At 35.1% G+C, this 18,597-nt stretch overlaps 1 protein-coding gene across 6 annotated transcripts in view; it reads left to right on the top strand.

Annotated features, from left to right (window-relative positions):
• Positions 1-18,597, top strand: part of LMBRD2 (LMBR1 domain containing 2) — a 41,868-nt gene that overhangs the window by 1,779 nt on the left and 21,492 nt on the right. For 5 of the 6 annotated variants that reach the window (XM_036107406.2, XM_036107409.2, XM_036107407.2 and 2 more), the window contains exons 2-9: positions 7,975-8,211; positions 8,471-8,568; positions 10,055-10,150; positions 12,948-13,115; positions 14,305-14,515; positions 16,450-16,524; positions 17,698-17,811; positions 18,176-18,359. In XM_036107406.2, coding sequence (XP_035963299.2) covers positions 8,038-8,211; positions 8,471-8,568; positions 10,055-10,150; positions 12,948-13,115; positions 14,305-14,515; positions 16,450-16,524; positions 17,698-17,811; positions 18,176-18,359 — 1,120 coding nt within the window. In that variant the 5' untranslated portion in view covers positions 7,975-8,037. The remainder of the gene's footprint in view (positions 1-7,974; positions 8,212-8,470; positions 8,569-10,054; positions 10,151-12,947; positions 13,116-14,304; positions 14,516-16,449; positions 16,525-17,697; positions 17,812-18,175; positions 18,360-18,597) is intronic. The other variant, XM_078066634.1, reaches the window with a different exon arrangement.

The following is an 18,597-nucleotide window of genomic DNA, read 5'->3' as shown; positions in this document are numbered from 1 at the left end:
TTGAAAATCAGTCTTCAAATTCTAGAATAGGTATTTTACTAACAGTTTGCCCTGGTAACAAAAATACTTTAGCTTGCTGAAATAATCAGTTTTTTTTCTTCATTATTCTAATCATGGGTGTTCGTTCTCTTTATATAGTAAATAAAAGTTTAAATTGGTACATGGGAGTCTGTTTGATGTAAGGAATCGTGTCTATTGAAGAGATGAGATTATCAGCTACATAGATATTGCAGTCTGGTTTCTTCAAGAATTACACTGTGATTGCTACTGATACGGATTATTTTTTTTTCCTGGTTAATTTTATTTATTTAATCTTGCTCAGCACACCCATGTCCCATTTTAGTGAGAGGTGTAACTAAATTTCTAAAACTAGAATTACTAGATCAGTATCTAGGACAGATGAATTACAATTTTTTTTTTTTTATCTCTGCAAATGACATTAGAGTGAGTAATTTTTAGTACTCTTTAGAAGCTTGAGGTAGAATACAAAGCGACTTTGTAAATTGGGAAAGTGTTTATTGTAAGAGACAAGATGGTCAATATTGTGAGGGCACAGGAGGGGCAAAAAAAGACTGGAAACTACATTTCACTGTAAGCTCTGTGTATATTCAGTAGTATATTAGCGTTCTTTTTGAAAATCACATATGACAAAAGAGATTGTATTTAAATAGAAGAGTGATGTGCTTTTTTTCTTAGTTCCATCAAAGCATGAAATAAATCTTAAAGATTTCTTTAGGTTTTTTTAATGTTATTTAGCTTGGGGGAACAAAAGACCAAGAACGATTATATAGCAAGAAGTTTCTACCTGCCAATCAAATTTCAGAAGGATCCTTTCCCTCCATTATTTTTAAAGTAGATCTTTAGATCTCTGTAGTTTAATGCTGTCTGTGATGGACAGATTGGAGCAAGAACAGAAGGGTTCTTTCCCTATTCTAATTTGCTCTATGTTTGCTTTTCTACCTTTCCCATGTAAATTAGAGTCATATATTACCCTTAAGTAATATAGTAGTCTTACCTGGAAGGTGAAAAGACTTTGCTAAATTCTGTATTAAACATGACTTTTCTAGCATTCTATCTTGATAGATCTAAAGGAATAATTAATAGAATGTTTCTAATTTGTTCACTGTAAAAACCAAACAAAAGAAATTATTTAAACAATTTAAATAGCATTAAGAAAGTATGTCTGGATTTGAAAAAAGACTGTGTAGTATCCCAATTATAGTTAGGATGAATAGGTTTGAATCCCAGCTTTGCCACTCACTGGCTGTGTGGGAATGTGGACAAACTTCTGGCTCTCTCTGTACCTTTTTCTCCTCTATTAAACAAGGATGCTAATAGTCCTTTCTTACTGGTTTGTGTGGTCTAATCTGATAAAGTATGTTAAGTGCTAGCATAATGCTTGGAATCTAGTAAACTCATACTAAATGTTAGCTATTCTTTTTTTAAAAATTATTTTATTAAGAAGGATTCTAAGGATTATTCTTTAATTACCAAAATAAGTCTTATAATCTCTTTACGTGAAATCTTTAAGAATCCATTACAATTCCATTTGTTTTCTTCTTACTTGCATACGTGGTTGCTCCCTTTTCTCTCTCATGTCTTACCAAAGGTTAAGCACTTTGTACATGTCTGTCTTCAGAAGGGCTTGTCACACTTTGGAATTCAGTTTACCTGGTTGGTTTAGCAACTCAGCTCATTTTTTGAAAATGGCTTCAAAAGATATTACAGCTATTTTGTATTTTTAGAGTAGGAGCCACACTGTCTTGGGGTATTCTGTGTATATCCTAAGCTGAATCCTCCCTATACCTGGAATCTTTAAACAGGGAATAATGGTGGTTATATTCGGAAGATTTAACTTTTTATTGGTAGTAGAGAATTGTTGACTTCCACAACACTCACGTGTAGTTCTGATACTTTCAATTTTTCATTATTAAGATCTTGAGTTGTCTCCTAGTTTTTATTATTTCACATATCTGAATAAAGATACGTACGTAAGTTAGCATAGCCCAAGTCTGATGCATCATTAGGTTCTGGCTAGAAATTTTTCATTCAGCTTCAGAATCTTAGGTTTGGACAAAATTTTTGTCTCTGTTCTCTTCAGTTGCTACCACAAATCTTTCCTTTCATCCTTCCTTCTTGTCTTTTCCTTCTCTTTCTCTTTCTTTTTGAAGATATTTGGCGGATGCTTCAAGTTCCAAAATTATCTTAACCTGTAAGTTTTCCACTTAAAGTGTGTTTAGCCTAAAAAACCCACTATAAACCATAAAGTACTTGGGAAACAGTACCCCAAGTCAGTAACATTAACAAGCTAATTATGAAAGGCATTTGAAAGACATTGTACGATATCTTAATAATTGGTATGGGACTAAATTGGATTTTAAGTGTTTAAAGACTTTCAGAACTGGTATTTTGAAAGGTAGACTATGTCTGGATATCAAGCACTAAAGTTAGAACGAATGAACTGGCATTTTGATTTTGAGTAAAATCTACTTTTGCTGCTGTGGCGTTAATGCCAACCTATGATAGCTTTGAATTTCTCTTTCAATTTCTAATCACACGGAACTGAATTTTGATTTGCCTCCAAATTTTTGCATGTTCTTCTTTCATTTTTGCCAGTTAGCCTAAACACATTATTTTAATATTTGAGGAATATTGCTAGAAGTACCACTTTTGTGGTCAGAGGCATATTTCCTCTTTGCCCTTGAGTATATTTTTGCACAGCTGTACATGGTTGCAGGTCAGCAAATGATCCATTTTAATCCACCTCCATTTTGATCATGTGCCTAGAAGAATGGCATTGTCTTTCTATATGACACTGGTGTATCTAATACACCTTCTTGACATGGCTCTGAGATGTGTTCTCCCACTTTACAACAGAGTGTTGAAGGGGTGTTTGGGCTACCTTGTAGACCTAGAGAGGTAATCCCAATTTGTCGAGAGAGGCACAGGGAGCAATTTCTTGGAGCAAAGATCATTTTTTGTTTTATAAGAATCCGGGTGGGCCCAGGCTGTGGTAACCACAGAGAATGAGAAGCAAAAATCATTTGGTATCCATTCATATTTTGGGGGGATGGTGGGAGAGGAAGCTATTAGTGTAAAGCTTTGCTTTGAGACTATTGAAGCAACTAGTTATCTTCTAGAAGCACATGATGTGAAGGAGGTGGAGATGAGCAACTAGCATTTTTTGAGGACCTACTCTGTTTCTAGAACTCCTAGTTGGTGTTTCACTTTTGTATCTCATTTGATCTTCACAGCAACCTGTGTGAGGTGATTATTTATCCTCCCTTAATCTTTTAAATTGCATAAAATTACACAATTAAATAAAGTTGAGATTTGGAGCCCGGGTTTACCACAGTATAACAAAACATTTGTATTTTAAAATAGTTGTAACTTTAGGCACTTAACACCGCAGCAGAATTTCTCATTTCCTATTTGCCATGTGCTTTACTTTCATATTACTGCATTGATTTTTAAATAATTTTGAAATTACAAAATAATAAATGTTCATTATTTAAAATGAAAAACACACAAAAGCACAAAGAAGAAAATAGAAATCATCTGTTTGCCATTTTATGACAACCACTGTTAGCATTTTGGTGTATATTTGTCCCATGCGTTTCTTATGTGTACTCCCTTAGACCCCACCCCTGTCCCTTTTGACATCTCTAAAGTGTCCCTGTGGATCTCACCTTTCCTGTAGACTGGGAGAATCTGGTGTCCTCCTTGAATCACTGCCTGCAATTTAGTTTTGCTGTTATGTAGTCCTTGACTTAGGTGCAGGGGACTTGGTGCCGATCCCTGCTCCCATGAGTCATGGACAGGTTAACAGGATTAGTGATTTATGAAACCCTTGGCTGCTTTTTTCAAAAAGGCAATGGACAGCAATGTGACTGGAGGACATTTTTAAGACTTCCTGGACTATTTAGTACAAACATTTAAGTTGTTTCTATGTTTTCATGTTTAAATAATGCTGCCATGAAACATTATAGGTAAATCTTTGTTCACATTTTGGGTTTTAAGTTATTTGGAGAGGAATTGCTAGGACAAAAGATATGTACCTATTTTAAGGTCTTTAGTATATTTTGCCACATTGCTGTACTCCCTGGTGGTAAGTTTTTTTCAGTAAGCCAAACCTGAGTTGTCTAATCTTTATTTTTTTTAGATTTTAATTAACAATGATTTTATGAATTTAAGATATAAGTAACTAGATCAGATGGAGGAGAAGGTGTACCTAGCTTTGAACACAAAATTTTTCAGTTGAAAGAACCAAAACAAGCTATAGGATATAGGAGTTCATAAAGAACCTTGGAAAGTGCTGTCATTCTGGACTGTAAAAAAATAATTCCTCACTTGAATTTAGGTACAAGGTCAAAGATATAGACTTTAAAACTATTATTTTCTCATCTCAGATTAGGGAAACCCCAATTTTCTTCTCCAATTTAGTGGGACCCCTAGGCCTAACCTTGTGTCATAACAAGACAACAGGAGTTCAGCTTGAACAGAAATAGATGGTGTGTTAAACAGAATAATAGACCCCCAAGGATATCTATGCCTTCATCAAGTGAGGAATTATTTTTTTTACAGCTTTGGTTACTAATATGACTAGATTATCCAGATTTTCCCAATGAGATCAGATGAGCCCTTAAAAGCAGAGTTTCCTCCCAGCTGAGGGTAGAAGAGAAAAGTCTGAGATTCTGAGCCTGAGAAGGATTTGAAAAGCCATTGCTAACTCTGAGGTACACAGGGCCACATGCAAAGACTGGGAAGAGGCCTCTGGAGCTAAGGGCAAATGCTAGCTGACAGCCTGCAAGGAAATGGGGATCTCAGTCCTATAAACGTAAGAAACTGAATTTTGCCAATAGCCTGAATGAACTTAGAAGTACATTCTTCCTGAGAGTCTCCAGAGAGGAACACAAACCTGCTGACACCTTGATTTCCATCTTGAGAATTTAGTTGAACCAAGTTGTGCCTGGACACCTGACCCACAGAAACTATCATATAAGGGTGTTGTTTTAAGCCTGTAAGTTTATAGGAATTGTTTTTAGCAGGAATAGGTGACTAATACACTGAGAATGGGAAGAGATGTAACCAAATCATTTCTTTATTACTAGAATAAAGGATCCATAATTCTGTTTATTCATCTACAAGATTTTAAAGTACTATGAATCAGACTGAAAAATTGACAACCATTATAAAAAAATATTAGTAGCTAGTAGCAAATTTATAACTGATTTTATTGTTTTCTTATGCCCATAATCTTGCCACCTGTTATTAATGTCTTTATATATTTCCTTTTTGTCTTAGTTTTTTATGCATATTATAATAAATGTAAAAATGTGTGAATTGAGGGTTCTTTTCAATTAATATTATGGTAATTTTCTAATGTTATGAAACAATGTTAACAAACATCATTTCTTACACTTCAGTAATATTCCATCATTTGCTTCTGCCATATTTTAGCATTTCCTTGGTAATCTCTGATATTCAGTCTTTTTTCTATGATTACCATATTCCTGGACTGGACAATTTTAGGAAAATAAATATCTAGGTCAAACTGTGAAGGGATTTTCAAATAATAACTGTCTTACATTTAAATTCACATTGAATTACTTTTTTTTAAAGCTGGATCTTGAAGGAGGTAATGGTTTTCATCAGCACACTATATTGAGCTATCCACTTAATCTTTTCTTGGCTTACAAATAAGACTTACTTGACTTACTCTTATTGTGATGGTATAGGTTTTTTTCATAGAATATGAAATTTGAAATTTTGAGTAGTAGTAATGACAATTTTAATAAGTCTTTGTGTTGTAATAAGTATTTGTTATATCAATTTTGGAGACCATAACAGGAATTTTATGTTGTCTTTATAGTCAGCACTAATAAAAATAGTGTATATACTGAAGTATAGAGTAAGTTTTTTATTCATTTATTCATTCAACAAATACTTTTTGAGTATCTACTGTATGCTAGACACTATATTAGAGACTTGGGATGTAGTACTGAATAGTCAAGTCTCTGCTTTCATGAAGTCTGGGGGGTAGAGGTGGGGAGGAAGGGGTTACAGGGAGACAATAAATGTAAATATACATTATATTAAGTGGATAAGTGCTTTGAAGAAAAACATAGCAGGATGTGGTGATAGTGATGAAAGGGGGTCAATTTTAGATATTTAAGAAATATGAAAATACTGGTTGAAATGCACAGAGGAATAGAAAGTACTTCTATAGTGAAGAAATAGTGAAGAAAATAGTTTATTATATGTGATTTTTGTTTGTGATATTCCATGTAAGGATATTTCTTATATGAATTTAAATTTAGCCTGATAATACCCAAACTTTCTTTATTTGTTTTATAACTAGTTTTGGTTGGAGATGTTGGTGTATTTTATTGATTCTGCCTTATTTTATTCTGCATCACAATCTTGATTCTCTGTTAAGATATTAATTCCTTAGAATATTGTAGTCTATGGACAAACAAAAATGCCTAAAATTGATTTTACAAAAGTGAAAAAAACATATTGCATTCAGTTAGTAAAGGTAAATTATTTTAGGGATGCCTGGGTGGCTCAGTTGGTTAGGTGTCTGCCATCGGCTCGGGTCATGATCCCAGGGTCCTGGAATCGAGTTCTGCATTGGGCTCCCTGCTCAGCGGGGAGCCTGCTTCTCCCTCTGCATGCTGCTCCCCCCGCTTGTGCTCTCTGACAAACAAATAAATAAAATCTTAAAAAAAAAAGGTAAATTATTTTATAAGAGTAAAGAGATAACAAACCATTGCTGATGTCTCTATTATCAGCATTTATAATTAAAAATATTCTCAAGTGTATGACTTTATTCAATAATCATTGATAAATTTTTCTGCACTTAATAGTAAGTTTCTTTAAAGAAAATAAGATTTATATAGCTAACGGAAAGTGATAAGTATGCAGCTGACCCTTGAACAATGCAGGAATTAGAGGTGCCAATCCCCTGTCCACTCGAAAATCTGTGTATAACTTTTGACTCCCTGGAAACTTAACTATTAATAGCCTGCAGTTGACCAGAAGCCTTACCATAACATAAACAGCTGGTTAACAGTGTGTGTGTGTGTGTGTGTGTGTGTGTGTGTGTGTTTGTGTGTGTGTGTGTTTTACTGGATGAACTTGATATTTATTTTGTAGTATGAGTATTTTTTTGTTGAAATATAATTAATATTCAACACTATATTAGTTTCAGGTGTACAACATCATGATTCAACATATATTGTATGTAAACTATATACTCACAATAAAGTAAGCTACAGAAAAGAAAATGTTACTAAGAAAATCATAAAAAAGAAAATAAATTTATGTACTCTATTTATCAAAAAAATCTGTGTGGAACTGGACCCACACAGTTCAAACTTATGTTGTTCAAGGGTCAACTGTCTTTTGTGAAGCAGTAAATAAATAAGAATTTCAAGTTGTTAAATTTGTTAGACAAGATTATCACAAGAAAATAAAACTGTTTTAAACAAAGGAAATGTTACTTTCAAATGCTCTTTTTCATGCTCTCTCTCCCTCTTTTGGAACATTTTAAGTAATGGGTTATGGATGACTTAGAAAACTTTATTTTAGAAAATATCTCATTTCCTAGGATCTAGTCAGTAGTGTATTTGTATTAAATTTCTATTGGGACTTATAACCTTAAGGAACAAACTCCAAATGACACTATTAAAACTGTTCACATTTAGTATTCTTATATTGTAATATTTTTAGAACTAGTGTAATTTTTATTAAGATAACTTTTTTCCTGAAGATATAATTTATGTGAAATTTTTAAGATCTGCTTTAAAAAATAAGATGTATATTTGAGAATAAGAATTATCCTTTTCCTTTTATTTGTAGTTCAATGTAAAGACTGACGATTTTCCAAAGAATTTATTAGTAAACGAATATTTAGGAAATTTTCAAGTGGTTATTTCCTTTGTTAATGCTGCTTTTTTTTTTCTTTTCCAGTTTACAGATATGACCCAGACCTGTACATGAGTGACTTTGGTTAGTCAGAGTGAACATTCAATAATGAGCGGTGCAGCTTTGGGACTCGAGATTGTTTTTGTCTTTTTTCTGGCATTATTTCTACTTCATCGATATGGAGATTTCAAGAAACAGCATAGACTTGTAATTGTCGGAACACTGCTAGCTTGGTATCTCTGCTTTCTTATCGTCTTCATACTGCCTCTGGACGTTAGTACGGTAAGAGGTGAAACCGAGTTTTGGAATTCAGAAGGCAATTGTAATCATACAGCATGTTTGAGATATGTTAGTTCTTAAGACAGCTAAATTGTATAAGGTTATACTGAATATTTTGTATTTAAGTCTTACTATAGGAATTTGATCATTAAAAAGCGTAGCCAGGAAGGTAATTGGTGGATAGGTTGATATCCTCCAGTATCCCTTAAGTACTTGGTAACCTTTTGGTTTTCATTTTTAAACCTTGTGTTCACTGATTTAGACTATATACAACCGGTGCAAGCATGCTGCTGCAAACTCAAGCCCTCCTGAGAACAGCAACATCACAGGATTATATGCAGCTGCTACCCCAGTTCCCAGGTATTTGCTTCCTGTTTGTTTGTTTATTTTTAAAAATAGGGTAGAGGAGAAAAAATTGCTTTAAAATTGTCAGTTCTTACCATTTGGATTTTATAAAAGTTGATCCTTACTCATACCCCCCACCTCACTTCTTTCCTTTGCTAGTAGACTTTTAATTACTTTGTATTCTATTTAAATTTAAATCTTAAATAAATTTTAAATATTTATTGGTGCACAAGGCCTTTTATTAGACGCTAAGGAGAAACTTGGAGAAGACCTGATTTTTTTAGCCCTGGTTCTATCTCTTACTAAGAATGTGACTTCCAATGGCTATTTTTTTTCTCAGCCTTTCTCTGGTCTAAATAAATGAGACATTCATTTTCTCTTTTACCCGATTTACAAGGTTGTATAAAGGGTAAGGAGATTATTCTGTATGTAGGGTGTTCCTTTCATATTGTGAATTCTTTGAAATCACTATAGTTTTATTTTTTGTTTTTACTCTTAAAGATTTTATTTTTAAGTAATCTCCATACCCAAAATGGTACTCGAACTCACAGCCCAAAGATCAAGAGTTGCACACTCTTGACTGAGCCAGCCAGGTGCTCCAAAATCATTTATAGTTTTAAACTGAGAATAAATAAAGTTCATATTAGCGAAAGGTTATGTTAAATTCATATCAAACTTCCAAGTAAAAAACTTTAAGAAATGTTGACTATAGCTTTTACCAAGGCTTTAAGTAGTGTTTGCATGCTTCTTTATGCAGCTTTTATTTTTTTTAATCTAACCTGAATAAGGGTAAATTTGAAATGTAGATGTTACTCTCCTTTGAAGCACATTAAAAATCAGATATAGATCAGCAACAGTTGTGAATTGCTAGAAGCTCCTGGACTAAATGATATCCTTACAGTCTAGGAAGACTATTAATGGAGGAGTCTATGGTCAGATATACATATATGCAGAAAATTCAAACAATTATATACAAATGCTGGCATCTCTCTCCATGGGAGCTATCCTACAGTGACTGAGTTTTAAGGCTCCAGTTTCAGGAGTTAATCACCTAATGTCTTTTGCCTCCCTATTCCCCCCTCCCTGGAAAATAACCAACCCAACAAATGGGGTGTGTATTTTATTTATTTTCTTTCTTTTTTTCTTTATCTTATTTAATTTTTCTTTTTTTTAGGGGGTGTGTATTTTAAAGGTAATCAAATCAGATTTAGTTTCATGATGCTGTCACATTATCAGTCTATTAGGTGAACATTATGCCCTCTTTTTACTCAAGAACTAAAAATACACTGAAAGTTGAAAATTTAAATGGCATTCCTTTGTTTCCCTTCTGTGTGTTTTTTTAGTTTGATAGTCTGCTTTGAATTACTAGTTTTCTGTGAAATTTTAGAAGTTAGAATCAGTAACTTAATATCTGAATGTAAATGAACTTTGCATGCATAAATTAATTGTATAATTTAAGTAGTCATCATTTATTAATTGGCTATAAATTGTTATTAAACAGCCAACATCCATGTTTCATGCCATGGAGTTACATTCCTGATGGAATCATGCCAATTTTCTGGAGGGTAGTATATTGGACATCACAATTTTTAACATGGTAAGTGGCAGTGGAGGATAAAAAGTTCTTTAAATTTTGGCTAAAGTAAAAAGAAAAAAAAAGTATGCTTTCTTCACGAACCTTCATCTTTCAGAATTCAAGTGTTACTTATTTTTTTCTTTAATCTGTATATTCTATTTTCTGCTCCTTCAGTTCTCTCCCATCTTAAAAGAAATGAAAAGAAGAAAACCAGGCAAACGAGAAATAGAAAAGAGAAACAAAAAATTTTTCCTGTCACCGTTCCCCTCCAGTTAGTGCCTTCTCTCTTGACCTTCTTCAATTCAATCTTCTTCTAGTCCCAGTTTTACATGAAACTACTCTTGCTAAGGTCATCATTGTCTCCTGGTTTTCTTTCTTTCGTCTTAGCCCAACCTGCTGAATTTCCTTCATGGGTTCTATTTCTGTGGCCCATTTCCTAAATGTTGGTGTTCCCTAGGGTCCGATCTTTGGTCATCTTGTTACCTGACCCTCCCTGTATAGCTCTAATTATAGCTATAACCCCGATGTATTCCAAATGTTTCTACCCACTATAGCTTTGTCTTCTTGTTTGTTTGTTTGTTTGTTTAAGAGAGGGGGTGGTGGGAGAGGCAGAGGGAGAGGGAGAGAGAATCTTAAGAAAGCTCCATTCCCAGCACGGAGCCTATCGTGGGGCTCGATCTCACCACCCCAAGATCATGACTTGAGCCAAAATCAAGAGTCAGAGGCTTAACTGACTGAGCCACCCAGGCGCCCTGAAGCTTTGTCTTTCTGCTGTGCTCCAAACACATTATTCACTATGTACTGAGCATTTTAGATACTCTGCAGGCAACTAAGCTCTAAAACTGAAGCTAGTGAACATCGCATGAGAAAAATCACACAGCAGAGTAGAGTAGCACCCCTGTAAATTCATGTTCATTGAACTCATCTGGGCCCTCAGCATTGCCAGACTTTCCTCCTTTGTGTCTCTAGTCTGCTTGCTCTTCATTCTCCACAGCAAGACTTCAAACCTCAAACCTCTACTGTTCTCTTTGTGGCTCTTTCTCTCTCTTTTACGGCCTAGAATCAGTCACCTTCTCCCCTTGCAGAGGACTTTACTTTCTACTTCACAGTGAAAATAGAAGTCATCAGACGGCAGCTCTTCAGCCTCTCACCAGCACACCTACCAACCCATCCTTTTCCCTTCCTCTCAAAGAATGAGTCACTCTCAAAGTGACTTCAGAGTGAAATCCCTCTTCCTGAAATCTGGACCCATCTCCTTCAGCTCTTGTTACCTATGCCTGCAGCTTCCAGTTTCAACAAAGCATACACAATTCTCATCCTTTTAAAAAAAAGAAAGAAAAAAACCAAAAAAATCTCTCAAATGCAACCCTTTCCGTCTTTCTGGCTTCTAACCTTATTGATCTACTCATCACAGCTTAATTTTTGGAGGGAGACTTTTTTCTTGAAGTATAAATTGGTACAGAAAAGTGACAAATTGTGTTTAGTTTTACTTTTTTCAAAGTGAATACACCTGGATAACCAGCATTCAGATGGTATTATAGAACATTAACAATGTTTATGCTATATCTAGAAGCTTCCCTCATACCCCTCTCCCACCATACCCTCCCAAAGGTAGCCGTGATTCTGACATCCATCCCTATAGATTAGTTTTGCCATTTTTGAGCTTTGTAAACATGGAGTTATATGGTATATATTTTTCTGCATCCCTTTTTTGGCTCACAAATTTGGAAGATTCATCTATGTTGTATTGTGTGTATCAGTATTCTTTTCTTTTTCATTTCTGGAAAATATTCCATGATATGAATATGCCACAGTTTATCCTACCCAGCCAAACTTCTCAAGTGAATTGTCTACATGTACTGTCTTCATTTACTCATTGCTCACTCTTTCCTCAACCCATGGAATCCTGTTTTCTAGCCCCACTTCTCCACTCACATACAAGTCTTCATTGACTTGACTTCTTGGCAGCATTTGATTATTGTTTTCTCTCTCCACTTTGAAACACTTCCTTCTCCTGTTTTCTCCTCCATATGCTCCTTGGTTTTCTCCCATCCCTCTCTGCTGTTCTGTCTCTGTGTCCTTTGCAGGCTCCTCCTCCTCCTGTTTCTCTCCCTCTCCTTTAAAAGATACTCTTTCTCAGGGCTTAGCCTCAGCTCTTTCCTTCTCCTTCTAAATCTCATCTACCAGTGTCAGGTCAGTACCACTGATGTGGTGAGGACTCCTGAATCTATCTGTGTTTCCACCCCTCTCTCCTGAATTCTGAAGCTGGATAGCCAACTACTTCCTGTGTGGCTCCTTTGAGATGTGTCCTAAGTACTTCAATTCAGTGGATTCACAGCCAGTCTTCTCCCCTCCTGCTTCTTACCACATCGCCACCCCTTACCCTCTCCCACGTAGTCCCAGTTTTGTTCCCTTTCAGTCCATTCTTCCTGCTGAAGCCTTATCAGTCTTTAGAAGACTTCAATTTGATCATGTCTCCTGTAAAGAAAAAGGTTCCTCGTTGTCTGAATGCAGTCCAAAGGCTTCACAAAGACTTTAAAGGCTTTTTTTTTTTTTAAGATTCATCATAAGTCCCTCACACTGTTGTACTCTCTGCTGGTTGTTGTTACCAGAAATGTGCTTTGCTCTCTCCAAAATTTAGTATTACAAAAATACTCAGTCATCTATTAGAGTTTGTTCAGTATTAATAATTACTCAAGATCCTATTTATTTGTGAAAAGAACTACACATTAAAATTGAGATTCATATAATTCTGGTATTTTGAGATTAAACAGACATATCAATTGGTTCTTTAATCATATTTTTTCCAACCATCTAGGATTCTGTTACCTTTTATGCAGTCATATGCAAGATCAGGAGGGTTTTCCATCACTGGAAAGATCAAAACTGCACTGATTGAGAATGCAATCTACTATGGCACCTATTTGCTGATTTTTGGAGCATTTTTAATTTATGTAGCTGTGAACCCACATTTGCACTTAGAATGGTAAGAAAAGTTGCCTTCTTAACATTGTTTCTGTGTGTATTTGCATTTTTAAAATTTGTTTTTATCTCACATGTGCAGATAAACACATTTCATTGAGAAATGTATTGTTATGTGTTTTCTAGATTCCTCAAAAAGAAATCTAAGTAATCCCTATTACTAAGAAGAAAAAATGGAATAATATATTTAAATATAGCTATTAGATGGACTAATGCTTTGTCTAATAGCTCTATGTTAGAAGTATTAACCCTTATGCTTTTTTTTAAGTTTTTATTTAAATTCCAGTTAGTTAACATGCAGTGTAATGTTAGTTTCAGGTGTACAATTTTGTATATGACAAAATAACTAGTTTTCTTTTTTCATTGGAACTTGTGAATATTTTTTTAAAGATTTATTTTAGAGAGAGAGAGTGGGTGCGCACACACACTTGAGAGGGGGGTGGGCAGAGGGAGAGGGAGAGACAGAATCTCAAGCCGACTCCACGCTGAGCTGGAGCCCAGTGCGGGGCTCAGTCTCACAACCCTGAGGTCATGACCTGAGCAGAAACCAAGAGTCGGATGCTAACTGCCTGAGCCGCCCAGGTGCTCCAGAACTTGTGAAAATTTTTTCTTTTGTTCTGACTGTAGTTTGAGGGCATATTTCTCTCTGATGTTAGATTCAGACATTATAATAAAATTGAAATCTGTATTATACTTGTGATCTATGTAATATATGTAAAGAGATAGAGCTCAGAAATTTAGGAATAGAGCAGTAATGATAATTCTTACTATTGCATTCCTGAGATTTGTGTCGGTGTGCCTCAACGTAAGTTAAACATTTTTTAGGCTTTAAAATTTTTTCAGGCTTCTCTTGTTAATACTGAGTAAGATAGACCCTAATGAAAAAATTTGGACAAAATACATACCTTTTTTTGCCAGGAATTATCCTAGATTCTAATTATAACTGTAGTGGAAGCAGTGTTAAAGTCTGTTTCTGCAGTCACGCTCTAACTTCCTCTTAAAACACGCAGATTATCTGCTGTTGCTAAAAGAGTAGCTGACGCTTGGAAGATATAATTTTTTTCATATAAAATCCTAACCATCCTTTAGGACTGTTTTCTGAAAAGCTATTTAATACTAGTTAGTTCTATTTTACATTTTTGTTAGAAAAATGTATCTCTCACAGCTCTCTGCTTGTGTTTTCCCTTTCTCAGGAACCAGCTTCAGACAATTGGGATAGCTGCCGCAAATACATGGGGCCTGTTTCTTCTCGTGTTGTTGCTGGGGTACGGTTTGGTAGAAATTCCTCGGTCGTACTGGAACGGAGCAAAAAGAGGTTATCTACTTATGAAAACGTATTTTAAGGCAGCCAAACTGATGACAGAGAAAGCAGATGCAGAAGAGACTTTAGAAGATGTCATGGAGGTAAGCAAGTTCCAACCTTACAGTCAGTCATGGTTGTTTTTTTGCTGCTGTGTTAGCACATCGATGGGCTTTACCCTGGATGTTTGGTGATGTGCGGTCCTTCAGAATGTCCCGTCTGTTAGCATGACTTCTTACTGGCCATCCACACTTCATAAAAGTTATGAACTTTTAAAGGAACCTTAAATTTATAACAGCTATAGTAAATATCAATAATTAACTATTTCAGTACTTATTTTTGTATAATATGGCTCAAGAATTTAAAGGAAAAATACAGTATTTTTATGTATAATGTATAACCAGACTGTATGGTTCATATTCAGAGTTGTGCTAACAAGTCAACAAAACTTGAAGGCAATTTAGTAATAGAAAACTGTAATGCAGTGATGATTCAAGCGTTTTTTAAAAACCCAAGTCTTACCCTGTTACTCCCATATTTAGGCCTCACTCACTGACCTCAGATAAACTTACTCTAAGGCCTTCTGGAGTGCTTTGCTTTTCTTCAGCCTGATCAAGTGCTGCTCAGGCGCTTACCCTCCTTTTCCCCCTGGTCACACTGTACTTCTTTCAGTTCCTTGAAGCTCCTTGTGTACTTCTGCTTGGAGCCTTCGGACAGGCTGCCCCTCTGTTTGGAATATTCTTGCCCCCTCCTTTGGTTGGCTGATCTTACTCCTACTCATGCTTTTTATCTCAGCTTAAATGATCAGTTTATCAGAAGGCCTCCCACACTAGATTACACAGCACTTTCCATACCATTTCTTCTTGAGTAGTGTCTGTTTTTCTCATGAAGCTAAGCTCCTGACAGGAGCAATGTCTGCTGGTACAAATTATTCATAAGGTCTACGTATTTTCAATTTTGATGGGTATTCCTAATTTACCTTTCAAAGAGGTTATATAATTTTGTCAGAAAATTGTTCTTATTTTTAAAATTTGTAATTGTTTTTAGTGAGCTTGACTCTCTTTCCAGACATTTATCGACCAATAGTATTTCTTATGTGTCTTCCCAATTTTCGCTTGATTTGTAAGCACTCTCCATATATTAAGGGAAGTGGATTTTTTTTGTCATATAAGTTTTTTTTTCATCATTTTGTCTATATGCCAGATGGTTTCCCTGACTCCAGTTTTGTATCCCTTAGGGCCATTCTCTCGTCTACAATCAGAATGTTCTTTTTAATACCCTGGTCAGTTCTCTTGCTTCCCAGCCCTTGGATATGCCATTGCTTTTGCCTAGAACAGTGGTTCCAACTTTTAAAAAATTTCATTAGTATTATAGAATATTGTTCTTTGGGAACTACTTCCCAAACCCCTTTATACCTTTCATACTCACTAAATTGCTTCTTACCTCACCACCAGCCCGCAGTCTTTAAAGTCCTGTAACATCCTGTCTTCCTACCACACCCTCCAGCATGGATTGTGGTGACTTTCCACCTAGCACAGTGCTGGCATCTAGTGTGCTCTTAATAAACAAACGTGGAATGAGTCAGTAGTTGGGACTGCTATAGAGGATTCTCCCATTGGAAAGGAGCAGGTGCTTTGTGATGCTTGCTGCCTGTTGCTTCCTCCAGTTTCTTCACCATATTTTAGATGATGAGATAATTGAGCTTCCTGAGCAGGGTGGAGGACCACAGCATCACAGTTTGTCCGATCCTTCATGACTTTTTTATAATGCTTACTCATCTTTGTGTACCAAGTAAGCAAATTATAAGGGAATAAATCTTAGAAAGTAGTAAAAAACCTGAGGGTATAGGCATTGCTATTCTAGCACTATGTATTTTTTACTTATGTTCTTATTCAGCGAATGGAGCTTCATGTATATGCTGAGTAGTTTGGGTTGAAATTAAACTTGTGAGAACATATATAGTACCTAGAACAGTCTCATTTGAAATGTATGATGTACAGAAATGGAAATATTTTTATTCCTCTTACTGTTTTTATAGGAGGTTCGTAAAGTGAATGAAAGCATCAAGTATAACCACCCATTGAGAAAATGTGTTGATACTATACTTAAAAAGGTAATTAATCATACCCTCATCTTTTTTCTTCCGACATACACATTTTTAGAACAGAATATTGTAATAAAAATATGAGAACAGCCTATGACTGAGGTCTTCCCATCTCCTTTCCATTTTCATGGAAATATTAACCATAAACCAGTAGTAATCTGCACATAGAGTTTGTTCAGTTGTTATTACAAATTTGACATTTAATTATTGGCAGTATTTTTCATTGAAATGTGAATGTAGAGGTTATGTTAAATAATGTATAATCATTGCTATGACACAGTGATGGAGATGGACCTTCACAGTTTCTAAGCTGTGGTCCATACAGACCTATCTCCTTAATAAACTAGGGCCTCAATAATCTCTTTTACTCACTTTCTACATGTCAGTTTACGGTATATGAAGTACATCGTAAAATGAATGACCCTATGAGATATTTAACACAGACAAGAAACCATACAATTAAGGTTTTGCTGCATTGAGATTGAATTAGGGGTATTCATATACTTCTAAAATGATTATTCCTAAAAGGAGCTGCTCGGTCGTTGTCTTTGCAACCATAGAACCACTGAACTTTTTCTTTTCCTCTATTTTAAATCTATTATTCTGATTATTAGCTAGTGTTCCCTTCAGCTAAGATGATGGTCATGAGAATCAGTTCTCTAATCATTTCTCTTACATTGCTATCTTTTGAGACCTATTTGGGGAGGTTAAGTAACTTGCCCAAGTTCAGGTAAGTAAGGAATAACTAATAGGGCAGATGACTCCAAATCATGTATGTGTTTGTTTTTCTGTACCATGCCTTTTAAAAATTCAACATCTTGGATTTGTTGTGATTCTTCTTCATTTTTAGCTAGGAAAATAATTGACAGTTTTATCAGGTGCCTGCATAGCCTAATCCACTCACTAGTTGCTGCATGTAGGTTAGCTCCCTTCCCTACCACAGCTAGTATATCTGATCATAAAGGTTAATATTAATAGGGGTACGAAGGCACTCAGTACATCTAAAACATTTTGAAGAAAATGTCAGCAACTAAAAATCCAACTGTTTAGAGATGCCAATAAAGGAAGAAGATGTTTTTGAGAAAATTAGATATGCCCCAGAATGGAAGATTTTATAATAAAAATAAAATTTTAATTTTTTTGCAAATGAGATTTTTAAAAAAATTTACTTGTCCCTTTTAGTGCCCTACAGAGTATCAGGAAAAAATGGGTAGAAACATGGATGATTATGAAGATTTTGATGAAAAGCATAATACCTACCCAAGTGAAAAGAGTCTGGTAAAACTACATAAGCAGGTAACTTTATTAATAATAGCTTTTTTACTTACTGATGATTTTAGTTAAATTTATAATTACTGCCCACAAAAAGGGAATTTGGAGTGACTGTGTATTTGAAAGTTTCTTTGATCCTGTGCATTATTCTTTGAAGTGTTTTAACTGTGTGTTTCTCAACGGGGTACTCTTGGTATTTGGGGAGGGAGAATTACTCACTGAGCTAAGTTGTTACATATATCATAGAATATTAACATCCTTGGCCCAACCCAGCAAATGCCACTAACACTTCCCCACTGTTTGATAACCAAAGCATACTATCTAGCAGGAAGATGAAACACTATTGGATCAGAACACTGACGGATGTAACCCCCATTCTCTTTTTTAGGTGATTTATTCAGTTCAGAGGCACCGGCGAACTCAAGTGCAGTGGCGGATTCTTTTGGAGCAAGCGTTTTATCTAGAAGATGTAGCAAAAAATGAAACTAGTGCCACTCCTCAGTTTGTTCACACCTTTCAGTCACCAGAGCCAGAAAATAAATTTATCCAATATTTTTATAATCCTACAGTTGGTATGTAATTTGACATAAATTTCAAAATTTAGTGATAGTTTTTCTAAAGGAAAAAAGTATATAATTTCACCAGTGCAGAGTTGAATTGTATTTGTACCATTTGATGTATATCATGTGGTAATATTATATATATGATAAACTTCCCCCTCCAAAACTATTTTACTGATCGTATAACAGATAATCTATCAGTTTCCACTGTTACTTCACAGTTAATCAAAATCCTATGCAAAAATATATG

The sequence above is a fragment of the Halichoerus grypus genome, chromosome 2 (assembly GCF_964656455.1).
Source record: "Halichoerus grypus chromosome 2, mHalGry1.hap1.1, whole genome shotgun sequence".
NCBI classification, from domain to species: Eukaryota; Metazoa; Chordata; class Mammalia; order Carnivora; family Phocidae; genus Halichoerus; species Halichoerus grypus.
The sequence above is the reverse complement of the archived record's forward strand: the minus strand, read 5'-3'. Positions and strand labels throughout refer to the sequence as shown.